Source organism: Octopus sinensis, linkage group LG1 (genome assembly GCF_006345805.1).
Source record: "Octopus sinensis linkage group LG1, ASM634580v1, whole genome shotgun sequence".
In the NCBI taxonomy this organism is placed as follows: domain Eukaryota; kingdom Metazoa; phylum Mollusca; class Cephalopoda; order Octopoda; family Octopodidae; genus Octopus; species Octopus sinensis.
This window is the reverse complement of record NC_042997.1, coordinates 171,022,970-171,043,399: the sequence shown is the minus strand read 5'-3', so window position 1 is coordinate 171,043,399 and position 20,430 is coordinate 171,022,970. Positions and strand designations below refer to the sequence as shown.

General features: G+C 34.1%; 1 protein-coding gene across 1 annotated transcript in view; it reads left to right on the top strand.

Moving 5' to 3' along the window:
* The window catches only part of LOC115214999 (ubiquitin-conjugating enzyme E2 E1), a 238,434-nt gene that overhangs the window by 59,465 nt on the left and 158,539 nt on the right, over window positions 1–20,430 (top strand). The window contains exon 2 of the mRNA XM_029784113.2: window positions 1,353–1,661. Within this exon, the coding sequence (XP_029639973.1) occupies window positions 1,417–1,661 (245 nt within the window). The 5' untranslated portion in view covers window positions 1,353–1,416. The remainder of the gene's footprint in view (window positions 1–1,352; window positions 1,662–20,430) is intronic.

Genomic DNA, 20,430 nt, shown 5'->3' with positions numbered 1-20,430 from the left:
CTTTTTCATTTACTTGCTACAGCTATCAGTCTAGGGCCATGCTGGAGCATCACTTTAAAGGGTTTAGTTGAACATATTCACCACTGTTTATTTTTTTTAAAGTTTGGTACTTATTCTAGTTTATCAGTCTCTTTGCTGGACTGTTAAGTTACAAGGAACATAAACAAATCTATACCAGTTGTCAAATGGTGGGTGGGGTGGAATAAACACAAGGACACATATACATACATACATCATACATGTACGTACGTATGTATGATGGGCTTAAATTTGGTAGACAAATTTTCTCAAACAGGATTGATAGCAAAAGATATTTACCCAAGGTGTCACATTGTGGGACTGAACCTGAAACCATGTAGCTTCAATGTTTCTTAACAACACATCCATGTTTGTGCCTATATTAAATTTTTCCTTGCCCAGTCTTTTCTCCCCAGAAGTCTTGTCATCTTAAACTAAATCCTTCCTTACAGATAGATCCTTCTCCTGCAGACATAAACTTTAGATTATTCAAGCTGAATACCAACTGTATTGAACATTGCAGGAAGACATCTGGTAAGAACCAGGAGCCACATCTGTCTATCAAATCACACCTACTCTCATAGAAATAAATAGGGTGCTACACTGAATAACTGTCGCCTGAAAAAAATTAGGACTAAAATAACGGTGTGAAATAGCTGTAACTATATTTGATAATAACCTGTTAAATTAAGGTTATCTTGGAGTTAAGGCAACGATAGCAATCTAAGGCTTTGAGCACTGTATCCTCTTCTTGGAATAATTTATTTAAGAAGATTAGAGAATAACTTCAAGTAAAGGTTTCCTCCTAACGAGACGTCTGTGTTGGCTGGGTCATGCCCTCTGTCGTCAACCAGGAGGATTCATCTATGAAGCAATTGCCCGAGCTTCCCTTCAGGGTTGGCGAAAGCGATGTGGTGGACAACGAAAAACCTGGCTGATGACAGTCAAGGCTGATCTGGAACCCAACCTAGGCCCCCATATCTACAACATTCGCCGCTGGAATAAGGAGTGGTTGGAGATCACACAGTCGTTAGCCTCAAATTGCCAGGTCTGGTTGGCGTTTATGAGAGATACAGCATCGAGGATGAATGAAGTCAGCTCAACCCATCCCAGGTGAATTCTGTCTCAAGACAAGAAGAATAGGTTTCCACTGGGGATGCTAACTCTCTCTTCAGCTCACTTAACATGACAAATTTTTTTGTGTTCAGTCAGCTATTTGCTATCATGGGTCATTCTTCAATCTTTTCATTGATTTCTAGTTGTTTTATTTATTATATGATGAATTCATTGTTATGTTGATCTATTTATTATAAATATTCATTTTCTATTTACAGGTTTCCCTGGGATTATTATCGTCAAGGTTTATCTTTTTTCTAGTTCACACTTTATTTAAATACAATGGCTAGCCGGTCCAGCTCTAGTCATGCCAGTAGCCAACCTACCAGTCAACGGCGTGCATCTGGCAGTACCACAAGCCGTACTACTAATGGAGTTACTACTTCAGGAGCGGTAGCTTCTGGAGCTGGCACTTCTGCTCTTACTCAAAGCAGTGCTAGGTCATGTAATGGAGATTCTAACAAAAATGACAGCAAAGATTACAAGGTCTTAAAATATCACAAAGGACTCAGTCCCAGTGCCAAAAGGTCAGTTAACACATTTTTGTTTATCTTTTCTTTTTCAGCTTTTAACTCGGAGTTCAGTCATAGCTGTTAGCAATAAGAAAAAAAAATATGCATACTCTCTCTTCTAGCTCTGTGCTCACTCATAATCAAGACACAAATGTTTCATTAGCTCCCAGGAAAGAACTAGATTAAATCCCTCTAGGAATAGCAATAGGCAATTGGGAATTCACTACAGAGTATACTCTCCAAGGGACAGGTTATGAAACCACCACAGTCATCAAGGGGTTCCATTTTTCTGCATCTTTTTCAGCAATATAAATTGCTTAAGTTTTTTTTTTTTATGGTAACTGTATTTGTTTAATTACAATTCACAAAACGCAACAATTTTGTATGTTTTGGTGAAAACACAAATTCTAACATTTTAACATTTATTTGAGGCAGAGCTCTTATGGAGAGTTTTAAAAAAAACGGAAACTAAAAGTTTTCTTTTTCCTCTTTCAAAAAGGAAGGGACCTGCTTGCAACATTAGAGTTTACAGACCATATAAATTTATTCATATTCATTAACTTACTTTTAATAATTTTTACCAACACAGACTATCCTAGTTTCTTCAGGTTCTGGTTTTTATTTATGTGTTATGGTCTAAATATTTCAAAACGGCAGTGTAACAAGTTTGCTTCTGTCACCGTAACATCCAAATAACAAAAGAATAACTTAACTTACTATATAAGCTGAACCTCCTAATTTATGAGCAGAAATTCAATATCTTTCACATTTTTGTTCTTAAAAAAAAAGCTTTTTCTGCTTTTATTAATTTTTATAATACTGATTTTTTTTTTTTTTGAAAAAACGTAACAATTCCAATAAACCAATCAGATCTTCATCTCAAGTTTCTTCTCATCATCATTAGTTAAGCAAATTTTTGATTGACTTTTATTGACTTTTATGGATTATTTTGTTTTTCTTTCTCTATTTTTACTATTCTGTTCATTTGTAAAGTAGGTGCAGTCAGACACTTTTATTGCTTCAGTAAACAAATAAATATAGAAGTTACACAAAGTAACGGAAAAAAAAAAGAGAAAAGCATGAAATTACTTATGGGAAAATAGAAAAAAGAAAATAACACCTGTTTATTTTGACCTGTGAATCAAAATAGTCTAGGACAGAAAAACATTTTATATATACACACACATAGTTTGTACATGTGTGTGATGATATTTGCTCTTAGTAGTCATGAAGAAAATTGAAACTAATTAGAGAAAATGTACAGAGCATGCTGAATGGATAAGAACCTTTTCAAGTGACAGGAAACTATCAGCCAAGTCATTTCCATGTGGAAAAAAAATTTTTTTTAGATAACGATGAGGATACTACTTTTCTGTGTCCTTACACTCCCTATGGAGCATACTTGACCCCACCCCCCTGTTCTCGATTCTGGGCTGTCTTTTCCACTTCTTTCTGGTTGGATTCTTGTTTTCTTCATTTCCTCTGCTACCTATAACTGTCCTTCCCTTTTGTATGTTATCCCTGACAGAAGGCCTTCCTCTCCCAGGTCTTAGAAGGAGCCACACTGCAACAAAGACTGGGCCTTGTGCTGCAGATGTTGATAAAGTTATACATATTAACCCTTTTGATAGCAACCTGTCTGAGACCACTTCTGTTTCTATTATAAAACTTTGCTGTTTTAAAGTGATTCAAGTTAAAACTCTCTCACAGAATTCTGTGTTAATTTGTGTTCTTATCTCCATCTTAATAATGACAAAATTATTATAATAAATTCTTCATTGTTTTCAAAATTAGTTGAAACAAAAGCAGTATATTTCAATAAAAATATGGTAACACAAAGGTAAATGAATTATTTAGTGATTCACTTTAGACACACAACATAAAACTGAGTATTCTATCTTCTGTTTGTAACAAAACCATACACACATATCTGTGTAATAACCTTACTAACTCATACAATTTAGCTTATTTTGTTAATAGCAATTGCAGATATGAAAGCTTCTTTTACTGTTTTCTTTCCTTTCACTGTATGTTTCCTCTTCTAGACCATCTAAAACTAAGTTTGTGGAAAACACTCAAGACACTTAATTCTTATTCATCTCACGACCCTAACCCTAAATCAAGGTGACATCTGTTATCAGCATTTTTCTTTCACCTGTTGCAATAAGCGCAGAGTTACATAAAATCCTAAGTACTTCAGCGTCTGTCTCTACAATAAACTTCATCGTGGTTTACTGTTAGTTAGTTGCCTGCTTTAATAATAAGTGGTTCTCGTTCCTGTTCATTAAGCAGAACCAGTGAGCAAGCAGTCATGGGTTATTGATTTTCTGCTGAGATTTGCTTTCTCTCTTTCCAGACATCTTTACTAATAACCATTGATAAGCAATAATTTTTTTCCCCATGAACTGAACTTCTTTTCTAAGAATAAAGAAAAAACTTAAAGGAAAAGTATAGAAAAAAAATCTATAATCAACCTTTGGAATATAAAAGAAGTAAATTTCATGTTTTTAAAATTTGTGCATTACAGTATAAAATGCTTTTATAAAAGGGTAGATGAGAAATGTTCTTATGCTCTAATTCATAGTTATTGTTTAGCTTAAGATTTAGCAGATCTATTGAAGATCAAAAATGTTTTTGCCATGGCTGTCAATTTCATATTTTGGGGATATAGTGTATCTTGGTCTTCGTTATCTGACCTGTTTTTCTGCCCTTTAGAGTGAAATCTCAATGAGATTTTGTTAATTTTTCAGCAGATCCAACAATCTTACTCCCTAATTCTTATTGAATGGAACTTGTTTTATGTTCTATTCATTTAGAACATGCTATGGATTATCTATCTATTATCTATCTATCTGTCTGTCTGTCTGTTTATATCTATCTATCTATCTATCTATCTATGTACCTGTCTGTCTATCTATATCTATCTATCTACCTGTCTGTCTGTCTATCTATATCTATCTATCTATCTGTCTATCATATGTATCTATGTATGTATTACATTTATATATATGTGTATGTGTGTGTATTTGTCAATCGATATGTATTATATATATATATAGAAAGATAGATAGACAGACAGACTTGTAAACTCATTACTTTACCATCAGTAATCTATATGTGCATCAGTTAGCAAAATCGAAATTAGTCACTTTTTTAAAAAAGCTTTTGAAATAGTCACTTAACTATTTCTATATCTCACATGAATTCTTGGTAACGATTTTTGAAAGCACTGTGGCCTTTGTCTTTACATTTTACATATACTCATGTATGCATTCTCTCCGTCATTCTATTACATCCTCATTCTCTACTCCACTCATATTTCCCTCTTTGTCTGTGTGTCTGTTTCTCTCTCTCTCTCTCTCTCTCTCTGTAGCTGAGAAGCTTACATCTCAACCATATGGACTTGAGTCAGTCCCACTGCAAGGCACCATAGGCAAGTGTCTTCTATTTTCACCCCAGGCTCACCAAAGTTTTGACAGGCAAAAAAAAAAGGCAATTGATATTTGTGTGTGTGTGTGTTTATGTGACTGTGTACTTGTGTGTACCTTTGTCTTGACCTCTTGTAATGGTTGTAAGCATGTTCAATTTCACTCTAATGTCGAAAAAAAAATATAGATGTATCTGCCTATGGGAAAACATTACCTTGTTTTGAAATAAGTGTGGGTTGGTGACAGGAGAGATATTTTGGATGTCAAAAATCTGCTTTGATAAATTCCATCTGATTTGTGCATGCATGGAAAAATGGATATTGTGTGATAGTGATGACAATCGTGTATGTTATAAAAATTCAGAATCCCTAACTGTAGGGGCTTTTTTGTGGGCTTATAGAAGTAGGCATTATGGCTTTTGTTGTCATATTTTTATTATGGCAAAGCAGACACTACTCAGGGTAGGCAGTTGGTGACCTTTATGTAATAAAACACACAAAAAATAAGCAAAACACGGGCATGCAACTAAGTTGAAGGCAGATCTACTTCTGCCTTTATAGCATGTAAAAAAAACTGTGTTGTAGAAGTGTACGCTGCATGTGTACTACAGCAGTACTATGTGTAGCTTAAATACTGAGATTGAAAAGCAGGGGTGAATTATGCCTACCTAATCTACAAAAAATAAAACATTTTGCATTTTATGCATAGTAATCAGACTAATCTTCATTATCTTATTGAATTAGGTGCATATTTTGCCATGAGAGGAAAATGTTACTATGTATCTATTTTATTCAAGGTAGGCACTGTCTACCTTGCCTACCTATGTAGCATGTCCCCGTTGCAAAGTGATCAAGCAATAGAATTTGTAGAGTGTACAGCAGAGGACAAACTACCATTACATGGGAGATCTGGGCAAATGTCTAGCGTATGACCATCCTTGGAATCTAAGTGATGGGTGTGTAAAGTTTGGTGAAAATCAGTTGAGAATTGTGGAAAATGTATGCGATAGTCATACACACACACACACTTTGTGTTCTTAGTTTATATCCTGCTGGGTCCAAATTTATCTTTCATCCTTCGTGTGGTTGAGAAGTCCTGGGGTTGTGTATAATCAACTACACATCTTTCTTTAAAAATCTGTAGGGAAGTGGAGACGGGATTGTGACTATTTTAAACATCATTATATCTTTATTATTACATGAGTGTTGCTGCGATGTAGCAATAAGTTATTTACCTGGTAATTTGCAAGATACCATTTCAGCTTCATGTTGGATTTGCTTCTCTTATATTACTAATAGCCTTGCAAAACCCATGAGTTAGACAATTTCCTGTTTTGTTGTTCACTGCAAATGCCTGGCACCAAACGAACCATGTTATTTTAAAACAGAAACAAACAAAAACAGAAGAAAAAAAATCATTATTGCAATTACGAAATTGTTAATAATTACAGTTTTACATGAAGACACACAGATATCTTAGTATGTAAATGTGTGTGCATATTTGTGTGTGTATGTGTATATATATATATATATATATATAAAATTAATGAGTGCGTGCGTTAAAGTTTCAATCTCACTGCAGGTTGATTGGTACCTATTTCTTTATTACTCACAAGAGGCTAAACACAGAGAGGACAAAGGATTAAGTCGATTATATCAACCCCAGTGCATAACTGGTACTTATTTAATCGACCCCGAAAGGATGAAAGGCAAAGTTGACCTCTCATCCTTTCGGGCTCGATTAAATAAGTACCAGTTATGCACTGGGGTTGATATAATCGACTTAATCCATTTGTCCTTGTTTGTCCTCTCTGTGTTTAGCCTCTTGTGGGTAATAAAGAAATAGGTACCAAGAGCAGAATGTGGTAGCCTGTCATATATTTGCAGCTGTGATTAAGTCCTTCACATCATATCAAACGTAACTTTAATCTTCCATGAGTAAAGATCAATAAAATAAGTACTGAGATTATGAACTGAAAGCCCTTTAAAGCAAATGCCCATCCCCCATCATAGCATGAGTTCCGACTGTGACTGAAGTAAAAAAAAAAATTCTTTTTTATTCTTCAAATCATTGTAGTCTGATTTAGTGACTTATTGATAATACTAATAACTAATATAATAATTGGTAACTCTGTTCTATACACCTATTAGCCTTTTGCTGTATTATATTATGATTGGGATTGGCATGTTGCTCTTATATTTATTACCAGATATAAAAGGCAAATGACAAGGGCATTGAGTAGAAGCAAAATGCATCAATTTCTTCAACAATCAAATGCTTTCTTGTTACGATTGCTTTATTTATTTATTATATTTTTAGTGTTTCGATGAGGTGTGTCTTTCTGCTTGATAGCTATCTATTCAGAGAGAATTATTTACTTGAAATGTCCTGTAGGAATTATTATATTCTTTTGTATGTTAGTCTGTTGTTTACTTTAAACTGAGTGATAAATTTTAACAGGAAAGTGATTAATCACCACCACCACTACTACTACTGCTGCTGCTACAACAAATGTTGATGAACTTTCATAGGTGTTCTAGTTTATTGAACTTTTGAATGTCCTTGAGGACAGTTGTTGTTGCTGTCCTGCTGTAAACTGAACTGTTGTTGCTGTCCTGCTGTAAACTGAACATTTTTCTTTGTCTATCAACTGCAGTGTCAAAAAAACAGTCAGTAAAAAGCTAAATCCAATATATATTAATGGTAATCTGCAATTTCAGACATCAGTAAATAAGGTTCACAGATATTATAAAATTTGTACGGGTAGAGAAAATGGGGAGGTGTTAATTCTAATGTTTCGAGTTAAAGGTTCTTCTTCAGATGAAGGAAAAAAAAGTGAAAGAGACCCAATGTTTGGCAACAATAGGACAAACTTGGATTAATGAGGCCACAGCATTGACAAAGTCACAAATGGTGATGAAAGAATTCTAACAAACTGATTAATTGATTAATTGATCAAATGTGTTATCAAGCAATCGATTAATTATTTGGTTAATTAGTTAGCAATGATAAAAACAAGTGGACTAAAACTAGTTGTGTGTTTCGTATTGGCTGATGACATTCTCGCTATATTTAACATCTGTTTGACATCAAGAATCTTGTAATGCAAAAAAAAAATAATAATAAAAATAGAAAATGAAATAATATTCTGATTACATTCTGTTATCCTCTTATTGGGGAAAGATAAAAGATGACAGGGGTGGGGGGGCCCGCTTGTGTAAACATGTAAAACAAATATTTGAAGAATGTCGACAGTCAAAGTAAAATGTAATAAGATGCATTTGGGAGAATTATATAGAAACTGTGAAACAAAAGAGAGGAAGATGGGCAACCTTGGAAATAAGGTCAATTTGACACACAGGATTCGTTTAATTTAGTACATACTCATCAAAACTGGAGAGTTAAAATCAGATAAGAGTTTTGAACCTCTTATCTAATAATATAGATCTTATCTAATGATGTACGTAGGATCTAAGCATGTTATTTAGCTTGTGTTAATTTGTATGTTATCCAGTTTATCTCCAGCTTATATTAATTCAAGTGTCCTTTATTGAGAGTATACATATGGCGGGCAGATGATTGAAATTGGTAGCGAGCTGGACGAAAACAAAAATAAAATTGTGGTATTTAGTTACATCCCTTAAAATTCCACCCAGTTCTTCTTTTCTTTGCCTCTCATTTCTCTTAGGTTGATGAAGTAAGTTGATGTAATCAACTATATCATTGAAGGTGACGCTCCTCCACCATGACCACAGGCTAACATCGCAAGCTAAGAAAAGAATAAAAAGAATGCGTGTGACTGCCACTTGCTGCACATGCTACAAAGTCATTCAGATATGATATTCCATGGATATATTTGAGTGTGATTAAAAGCTGCACAAGCACTGCTTGTTTCTGTTATTTGCATAAATCCAAATCAGCTTTTATCAAGCAGACATTATTATCAAAACCATGATCTTTCCTCCCCCCCCAAATTTGACTTTATCTTTCATCCTTTTAGGGTTGATAGAATAAGTTCCAGTTGAACACTGGGGTTGATGTAATCATCTTACCACCCTCCCTTGAAATTTCTGGCCTTGTGCCAAAATTTGAAATCAATATTGATAAACACTTTAGAGTAAGCTTTGGTTTCTATTTCTAACAAGTCTTTCTTGTTGACTTGAAATACTGGTTATTAAGTATTGGGAAGTATTGAGAGTAATCCATAATCATAGTTACTCAAGGTTTGACACCTGTAATCAAGTTTTCACAGCTGACCTTTTTTTCACTTTTACATCAGCTAGCAAGCCAGTCACATGACACCAATGATACCTTGTTTCAACTAAAGGATGTCAATATTTTGGTAAAAGCCAAAAAGAGGTGCAAACAATCAATTGTCTCTCACTTCCACGACTATTCCTTCACACTGCTTATGCCTTGCAAAGTGTTATTGATACACAAAAATCAATATTTCTCATCAGATACTTCTTATCTTAAAAATTTTGATTTGGTTATTAATTTGTATAGCGAGAGGCTTTCTTTCGTTGCTTCTTTTTATTTTCCCTTCAGCAATAAAATATTATTTTAGATTATAGTTTGTACCAGGAAGTTTTATTTTGCCCAAGGTTTATTATTAATATTGTTGTTGTTGTTTTTTTTAACTCTTGTAATTCAAGTTTTATTAATATATCTGAATACTGTAACTGCACATTTTCGTAATTGTCTTTGCCAAAATCAACTCTTGGAGACTTCTTTTTTTTTTTATCATTAGATGATATCTGTAATGCAATAAATATTGGTATGAACAGGATGATGTATCTCTACAGTAAAACTTTTTTGATCTAAATCTCATTTTCTTTGATTCTATTTCTAGCGTATGTAAACAAAGTAAATTCACCACCACCACTACCAAAACTATATTTGAAACATTCCATTCCTGGGTGGTGATCTTCTAGCTATATATTACATCAATACACATTGAACAAAAAAAAAAAATATTGAATTTTTATTTCTCCTAATTACCTCTTAAATATTCCCTTGAAAAGGACGAGACTATTATTTTCTAGCACATCTATCTGATACACAGGCAAATATAGTGAGCATCTGTGTCTATATATGTGTGGTCTTTAAATTGCTTAAAGCCAAAGTAAGTTCAGGCTGTGTTGAAACATTTCCTTGTGAACTATGTTTCTTGCCGTTGTTTAGATCCAACATGTATTGGCTGATATTTCTAGCAACATGATTTACACTGTAGAGGCGCCCATGTTGGCATGCTGCCGTTATTGATTGTCATTGGTCAATCCTGATGAAGCAGACATAAGATCACAGGTATTCTAGTAATACCATTTTTTTTTTGGTTGGGTGTGAACAAAAGGAAATTTTGTAGCTGTTTCTGGTCAGTTAAAAGACCTCATAGTATAGGTTCCCTCTTCTACTATTTTTTGTTTTAAAAATTGCTTTACACACTTATAGCTGCAGGTAGTGAGTATTTGGCACCCACCAACCACTTGACAACCGATGTTGGTTTGTTTATGTCCACCATAATTTAGTGGCTTGGCAAAGAAGATCGATAGAATAAGTACTTGACTTGAAAAACAAATAAGTACTGGGGTCAATTTGTTTGACTAAAATCCTTCAAGGAGGTACTCCAGCATGGCCACAGTTCAGTGAGTGAAACAAGTAAAATATGAAAAATAAAAGATAAAAGGTGCAAGTTATTTTCTTGATACAGAAATCGGTCTGTTGTTAAGTATATTGAAATAGTGCTTAACTGTTGACTGAAAACTTAGTATGAATGGATGAAAGCAGTGGTTCTCAACCATTTTTTTTTTACCAATAGATCCCTTTGATTACTATTTTATTCTGGCAGACCCCGTAGCTATTCATTGATTTAAAAACTAGTATCATAGATACTTATTTCAAAATTCTTATGTTGTTTTTCACATGGTTGCTTGCATGAAACATGTTGAACTATGTGTATATAAATTTAAACAAACCAACATTTTTTTTTTTTTATATATATAAGTGCTGAAATGTATATTGTAAGATACAAAGATAAAAAAATTGTTTTGAACACAGACACCATTAGAACAGCAGAAATATTGGGTAAATTACCCTTACAAAGTGGAAAAATTTGTCGACAGCCATGTTGAAATAAGTTTAGCATTAGAGATTAAAAAAAATATTTTAAAAAATAGCTGTTTTTTGCAATAAATACATCTAAAGCAAATTTTTTCATGACCCCTTAATATAATACTGTGAATCCCTGAATTACTATTTTGCTTGCATGAACCCCAAAAAATCTTATATGGACCCTAGTTGAGAACCACTAGATTAAAGGATTGAAGTGCAGTTAAAGGCAAATTAACTTCTCAGCTAACACGCCATACTTTCACACAGACATCAAACAACTAATCATCATCATCGTTTAACGTCCATTTTCCATGGTAGCATGGGTTGGATGGTTTGACCAGGGTCTGGGAAGCCAGGAGGCTGCACCAGACTCAGTCTGATCTGGCAGTGTTTCTACAGCTGGATGCCCTTCCTAACACCAACCACTCCATGAGTGTAGTGGGTGCTTTTTACGTGCCACTGGCACAGGTGCCAGGCGAAGCTGGCAACGGTCACGATCGGTTGGTGCTTCTTATGTGCCACCGGCACGGAAGCCAGTCAAGGTGGCACTGGCATCGGCCACGTTCGGATGGTGCTTTTTATGTGCCACCGGCACATGTATCACAACTACAATTTCCATTTGATTTTTGAAGTGATTGTTAATCTGTGAATAAGTCACCAGAAACTCTATCCCATTCAGCTATCTGCAGACTAACTAGGTAAGGATTATCATGCAGTTTGGAGCTCTTTAGTATTGATCAATTATTCAAATTACTTTGTTGATTTCATGCATGTAGCTTTTAGCATATAACTGCTAACTGTTTCCATATTGTAGCAATATTTTTTGTTCTTGAGTTGCTAAATAGTGATAGTATGTATTTATTTTATTCATGAAGTGAACTAGGCTGCCAATGATATTTAACCCTTCAGTATTTAAACTGGCCAGATCAGGCCTCTCACACCTACCCTGTAATGTCACTCTAAAAAGAAAGTCATATCATCAAAATTTGAAAGCTGTGAGATATTGCATGGTTAATTCAAAACAATGTGAACAGATAAGCATTACATTTGACAGAGTAATCTGAATGCTAAAGTGTTAAATAAGCCAGCAAGTACTTTTTGGCATTGGTAAAACTGAAATACATATTAAAGAAAACCTAAAGAATATACAGTCAAGCAAGAATGGTATTTAAAAAGTTATCAAGGGCTGACATGTTCCACAGAAAATAGGGCAACTGAATTCTAAATTTAAAATGAGCTGTTCAAACTTTGCATGTACTGAAGGGAATAGAAAAGCACAACTTGAAACAAGGCATCACATCCAGTTAGTCAAGTCTTGTTCACATTTTTTACAGCCATACTAAACCATGTTCCATGTATATAATTATAGACAATCACTTCAACTGTTAGCATTAGCAACCAAGCCCCTTCTCTCTCTCTCCCCCCTCCCCAAGCATTGCAACTCAATCCTGTGAACACCATTCTTTACACCTAATACGAGGGAAAAAAACATACCAAAGAGCTGTAATGTTGATAAGAAACAGGCAATAAACAATTGTTTTGGTGTTGATGGTGGTTCTATTGGTTTTAAATGTAAATATAGTAATGGCAGTGAAGGTTGGTTTATACATAGATGTATGTATACAGAGATGATAGATAGATAAATAGATGCCCATTCCAACCCCAAAATATATGCATGAACATACACACAAATATCCACTGTGAAAAATTCCATCTCACCCTCCATAGATATTTATAGTGATGCAGACTCTCATGTATACAATAATCCTTTGCCGTATTGCGGTTCACCTAACGCGGTTTATTATTTAAGCTTATGTTAATTCCTCCGTGGTGTTGTTTTGCATTTATAATAAAATAATATATACAAATTATAAAAATAATTAAAAATATATATATATATATATATATATATATAGTGCAGTACTGTTTCTACTTTGTGGATTTGGAACATAATACCCATGATAGTCGAGGGATTACTTACTGTATGTATGTATTGTGATTCTAGTTTTCTTTTTCAAATTGTTAACTTCACTTTGATCTAAGCCAATATGCTGAGAAGAACCTGTTGTTTTAAGTTGATAGAATCTGTCTGAATTTCTGTTACAGTGAAATTATAGACTTACACCCTAAAATAAATGGTGTTTTAAAATTTCTGTAAAGTGTGAATCCCATAACCTGAAGTGGCCGTTACACAGAGGATGCCTCTGTGTGTGTATGTGAGTGTATATATATATATATATTATACACACACATATGAATATAAGATAGTACACTATTAAATAGATTTGTAATTTTACTCCCTATTGTTCCCTACAATAAAAGTATCATGTTTGTGTAGAAAACATAATGATAATAATAACAATAATAACAACAACAACAATAATGATATATCTATGTATATTCAATTAGATATTCCATTTTATTGTCTGATTGTCAACCACTGCCTGGCCTTTCTGATCTATTGATTATTATAGTATTTCACACATTTACAAAAGTCTCATGAATAATAATGGAATATTTGAACTTGGATAATATTCAAGTCTTGCCCTTTAGTGGCCATTCAATTTAGAAATAATAAGTGTAAATATTTTCTCATTAATGTGTATTTATGTTTGCGTGTGTGTGTGTAAAACAGTTCACTCTCTCTCTCTCCATATAATTTGCTATTTGTACTTATCCTCTCTACTTCATAGTCGTGTATGTATTCAGTCGTACTGTTCCTTGCTTTTAAACTGTCAGCTCAGATAACTTGAATGCTTCTCAAGTGTGAGATATAAGCTGATATCAAAACTTGGAAATGTCTAACTTTTAGGTTGGCTGTCAACTTTCTTTTTCTTTTTCTTTTTTTTATTGACGAAATAAGTGCAAAGAGTGTGGATAAAGAAGAAAAAGAGAGAAAGAAACAGACAGACATCTCTTAAATTCTATTGCATAATCTCTTTAGCTGAATGCTTAGATATTACTGTAATGGTATATTGTATAGTGTTATTTTATTTCTTAATGTCTAAATTGATGTAAATATAAATTAATGAGAGTGCAATAAACTAGACTGCTTTATAATGTCAAGTTAACTTTATATAAAAATGTGTGGGTGCTTGTGTGTGTGTTTTTAACAAAGCATACAAGTTAATTAATTCTACATAAGAAATTATTTCTAAATTCATTCTAAAATAATGCGGATGTTAAAACACTCGTATCCAGAGAGAACATACAAGGTCATTAACTAAATGGTTGCTTTTTTTTTTTTTTTCGATTTGTTTTGCCTTGTACAGCTTGAGTTGAGTTTGAGTTGAATCCAAGTGTGATCTATCAGTCAGGTTGTTATTATATTTGTCAGTCAATAAATATACAGAAGAAATGAGGAGGTGGTGTGGATTCGGTAATTAGTAAATAGAAACAGCGAAATTACACACCATATATAGGCACAGGCATAGCTGTATGGATAAAAGGTTATCTTCCCAAACATGTGGTCTGGAGTTCAGTCCTGCTCTGGGGAAAGTGTTCTCTAATAAAGCCCTAAGCTTGTCAAAGCCTTGCGAGTGGATTTTTCAGGTGGAAACTGAAAGAAGCCCATCATGTATACACACACACACACACATATATATATATATATTCTTATTTACGGAGATGTACTTGCATAGCAAGTGACCTGATATGAGACCATATGCTGGAACGAAAACAATTGCAGCGTGGAAGGTGTTTATAAGCCATTTAAGAAACACAAAATCCATTAGATTCACTTCACTATTTAGATTTAATTTGTCAAAATATTTTATATATATTCTTTTGCACTTTTATTTGTTTCAGTGATGCAGCTGTGTTCATGCTGAAGCATCGTATATAATGTATGGGTGAGTGGATTTGGTAGATGGAAACTAAAGAAGCCCATTGTATATGTGTGTGTGTGTATTTACTTTTGGTTTGACATCATTTGGTGATTGTAAACGAGCATCGCCTTCATACAAGTGATGTTATTCATTTTCAGTCTTTCATGGAAAACACTTTTGCCTATGGGGGAATATTACCTTGCTCAGAAACAAGTGAAGTTTGGCAACAGGAAGAACATCCAGCCTTTGAAATTCTGGTGCAACAAATTCCATTTGCAAGGTGCTGTGTGAAAAAAGAAACACTCAGTACACTCTGTGAAGTAGTTGGCATTAGAAAGGGATCCAGTTGTAGAAACCAAGCCAAAACAGACTGTGGAACCTGGTGCCACTCCTGGCCTTGCCAGTTCTTGTCAAACCATCTAACTCATGCCAGTATGGAAAACGGACATTAAATTTTGATGATGATGATGAAATATGGAGAAATAGACATTAAATAATAATGATGTGGCGGTGGTATATTAAAATCAATTCTTTACAGAAATATGTTTTTGGACTCATTCTCAAACAATTTTTAAGGTTGAAATTGCAATTTTTTGGTTGTTAAACCTAAATTGTTTTTAAGCAAGACTAGAACTATATTTTATATATAGAATTTAATTCATTCGTGTTCTAATGATGTGTTAGGTGAGTTTTTTTTTGTTTTTTCTTTCCATTAAGATATGAAATGTATATTATTAAATTTAGAACTTTGCAGTATTTTGTTAATTCAGAAAAAAACCAATACATATGTGGAGAAAAATAATCAGATTGCACTCATTCTATTGAATCAAAAATACATATCTGTCCGATATCATTTGGCATGACATTTCAGTGCTACATGTCTTAAGTTCAAAAACCTGTAGGATATTGGAAGTGAATCTTCTGATATTTTTTGTTGTTGTTGTTGTTTGTTTAGCCCCAGAGCAGCTCTGATTCAGTAGATTTAGGATTAAAGAAATTCCAACCATGACCATCTTTTCTTTTAAAATATTCTCCAGCATATCCTTATCTTCAGAGATGGCAATGTTTGAACGCGATTCAACTGTTATTTCTAATAAATCAAGTAACTGGATAAAAGTTATCTCATGCTTGCAAAATAGTGCTTGTGAGTAAAAGTGTGTGTGTGTGTGTGTCTGCATTATTATATCCACTTGCATTATAGCATCATCCAATCTGTTCAAAATGGATCACAGGTCTTTTCCAAGCCATCAGCTCATAAGGACTATTTCCCAGAATTTGTTAGGTACATGTTACTCCTTGGACAGGATACTAGTCCATCACAGGATTACTCCTTTTTGGACAGCTGAGTGGACTGGAGCAATGTGAAATGAAGTGTTTTTCTCAAGAAGAGTACAACACATCACTCAATCCAGGAATCGATACCACAATCTTATGATCATGAATGCAACACCCTAACCTCTAAGCCACTCATCTCCACGATTGGTGGAGTCTATTGGTTACGTTATATTTATAGTACTGGCTTAATGGCCATAGGTAATGAATATGTAGATAAAAGGTATACATGCACAATGTCTATATATGTGTATATAGACATGTGTGGTTAGGATATTTGCAGCTGTGTGATTCTGGATCCTATCCTACAGTAAGGCCATTCTTAGGTAAGTGTCTGTAGACTCATGTTGACCGATTCCATGAGTGGAATTTGATGCATGGAATTTCACCATAATCTCATTTGTGTTAGTGTGTGTGTGTATCTGCTTGTATGTTAAAACAAATGCTGTGTCCTTTAGCATCCCATTAGCTGTTTCATGAACACAGATTGGTAAAATAAGCACCAGACTTAAAATGCACACTGAAATTGATATGATCATCTAAAACCCTTCAAGGCAAATGCCCCAACATGGCCGGAACATATTGGGTGAATCCAGAAAAAGAATAATAGTATGTATGCACAAGCGAACGTTTATTGCCAAGACCAGTTTAGTTAGCATGTTTCTGTTGTACTTCAATTCCACTTCAGCTGTTCACTCCTGAGATTCTAGTATCTCTGTTCTACTCCCACACCCGTCTTTCCAATACTAATCTGTTTGGTCATGGCAGTTGTTTATTTATTAGGCTGAGGCTGATAATAACAAACTTGCTATCATACATCAGGCTTCACTTGACATTGATTTGCTATTGATTGCTATCTTAAGTAAATTCTTTAATAATAATTATGCAGTTGCATTCTGTTGCTGCTTTGTTTGCATTTGAAGTCAGTGACTTGCACCAGTTGCTAGTTATGCAAATGTTCAGTGTTGGTTTTCTAATGTTAGTTTAAGATCTCTTGATTTTCAAGTTTTATATGGTTGAACCAAGATTGTGTGAAATTCATACCTTTCAGCAGAGCAAAAGCAATATAGTTGTAAAGCAGTGCTTTTCAACCTTTTTGCTGGAGCAGGACCCCAAGAAAACATTTCACTGGTTCGAGTAACCCCTGTGCAATAATTTAATTGTCTTATGCACACATATCTGCACAGGAGAATTAAAAATTACTGTCGATTTTAGCATTTTTGTAACTTCTTGTGGAACCCTGGTTGAAAACCACTGTTGTAGAGTAACGACTACTAACAGCAAATCAGCCAAATTTACTCACAACCTTTGTATTTAGTACACAGTGGTGGGTTGGCTTGCTGCTGAAAAGTTCCTAGCTTTAAGTGTATCATGAAAAACCTGGTTGGAGGCCCAACTTTCTGATTTCTTTTACAAGGATTAGAAAAACTGAAGGATGGTGGCTGCAATAAGTGTATGACTCTGAGAGAGGAATATGTTGAATAAAATCATAATTAACTGATCCTCCTGTATTTTCTTTAATCTAAAAGCCAGGAACTTTTCAGAGTATACTGTGCTGTTCTCTCTAATCCACGTATTAATAATTGTCTGCTACTAACACGTGTGCTTTTTAACACTATATGTCTATATGAGATGCTTTCTCAAGATGAATACTACAGTATTATGCTGTTCTGAAAGTATATCTATGTTAAGTAGGATATAAAGATTGCTATTCTGTGCTAATTTTGTTTTCACTGCTAATAACTAAATTTTAGCTATCTTTTATCTTTTACTTGTTTCAATCATTTGACCATGGCCGTGCTGGGGCATCGCCTTGAAGGGTTTTTAGTTGAATGAATCAACCCCAAAACTTATATATTCTTTTTAAAGCCTGGTATTTATGCTTTCAATTTTCTTTGCCAAACCACTAAGTTACAGGGATGTAAACACACCAACACTGGTTGGCAAATGGTGGTGGAAGACAAACACTGACACAAAGACACATGCATATATATATATATATATATATATATACATACGATAGGCTTCTTTCAGTTTCTGTCTACCAAATCCACTCACAAAGCATTGATCAGCAAGAGGCTATAGTAGAAGACACTTGCCCAAGGTGCCATGCAGTAGGACTGAACCCAGAATCATGTGGTTGGGAAGCATGCTTCTTACCACACTGCCACACCTACACCTATGTGAATTTATATGTTGTTGCGCTAAATAGAGAATGTGCAAGTAAGAAACTATCAAAAAAACAAAAAGAAAGTAATAAAATTGTGAGTGTAGAGAAGTAAAATGAAGATGAATAGGAAAATTTGTCTTGCTAACTGAGTAAAAAGTGAGAAATAATTAAAATGAAATATGAGTTGGTGTAAGAGTTATTACCATTATGTTGCTTTAAGCAGGATGGGAAATGGGAGCATTTTAATATAATTGATAACTATGGAAAATAAAGATGTGATATTGAAAATTGTAATTTAAAAAAGTTTCTGGAATAATGATAATTACAAGAAAGTCTTTTTGTAAATATAATGTTGCCATATTTTTCTAAATATAGCATCATTTTTAATTAATATTTTGAAACTATCATTAAACTACTTGAGCAGTTCAGTAAAAAGTGTTATGAGTAATAAAAAAAAAAAAAATGAAAACTAGCTATTGTTTTTGAAAGTACAAGTGTCCTTGTTTATGTACTGTTGTGACTCATCATCGATTTTGGTTGGTGAAATGCAGAATTGTTAACATGCCAGACAAAATGCTTAATGTCTTTACGTTCTGATTTCAAAAATCTACTGAGGCTGACTCAGTTTTTCATCCATTCTAGGTCAATAAAATGATTACCAGTTGAATATCGGGGTCAATACTGCGGAATTTGAACTTAGAGAAATATTACTATTAATTTGTTCTCTTACCATTTTAAATAAAACAAAGGAGGCATGAGTATGTGGTAAGAAGATTACTTCCTTACCACATAGTTCTTAGTTCATTACCAGTATGTAGCACCTGAAGCAAGTGTCTTCTATTATAGCCTTGGGTTGACCAAAGCCTTGTGAGTGGATTTGGCAGGTGGAAAGAAGCCTATCACACGTGTATATGTGTTGTATGTGTGTTTGTCCCTCACCACTGCTTTGACAACTAGTGTTGGTATGTTTAAGGCGGCGAGCTGGCAGAAACGTTAGCACACCGGCCGAAATGCTTGGCGGTATTTCCTCTGCCATTACATTCTGAGTTAAAATTCCGCCAAGGTCGACTTTGCCTTTCATCCTTTCGGGGTTGATTAAATAAGTACCAGTTATGCACTGGGGTCGATATAATTGACTTATTCCATTTGTCTGTCCTTGTTTGTCCTCTCAGTGTTTAGCCCCTTGTGGGTAGTAAAGAAATAGGTATGTTTATGTCTCTGTAACAAAGTAGTTCAACAAAAGAGATCAGTGAGATCAATTCATTCAATTGAATTCTTCAAAGCAGTGCTCCAGAATGGCTTCAGTCTAATGAGTGAAACAAGTAAAAAATAAAAGATAAAATCTTGTTTTAGCTGTGATAAATGATTTCTGGCATGGGCATAGATAGGGCTCATACAGCTGATTTTAATTAGAACCAGTATGTGACTCTTGATTTATTTTATTGACCCTTGAAGGATGAAAGACAAAGTCAACATCAGCGGGATTTGTACCCAAATAGTAACTGTACTGCAATGTATGTTCTCTGATACATTTTCTGATTCACCTGCCATTCACCACTCATTGCTTTAACTTTTCTGATATCAGTACATCTCAGACCTTCCTCGGTTTTATGACACAAACTTACTTTTGTAGTGTGATCCAAATTCCATCAAAATTTCATGTTAGTGTAAGATACAAACACTACCCTAATAATGACAAAGTTAACTAAATTCTTCATCATTTTTAAAATTAATTAAATCAAAGGCAGTAGGTTTCAGTAGAAATATGGAAACAAAATTAATAATGCTTGCTCAGTATGGTACAGTGCTAGATTTTTGTGAGAGATGTTTGCTTATGATGGTGATAGTGTTTATTAGCAGAGATGGTAGTATTGTAAATTTCTAATTAATTTACTATATGTTCATTATAAACAGTA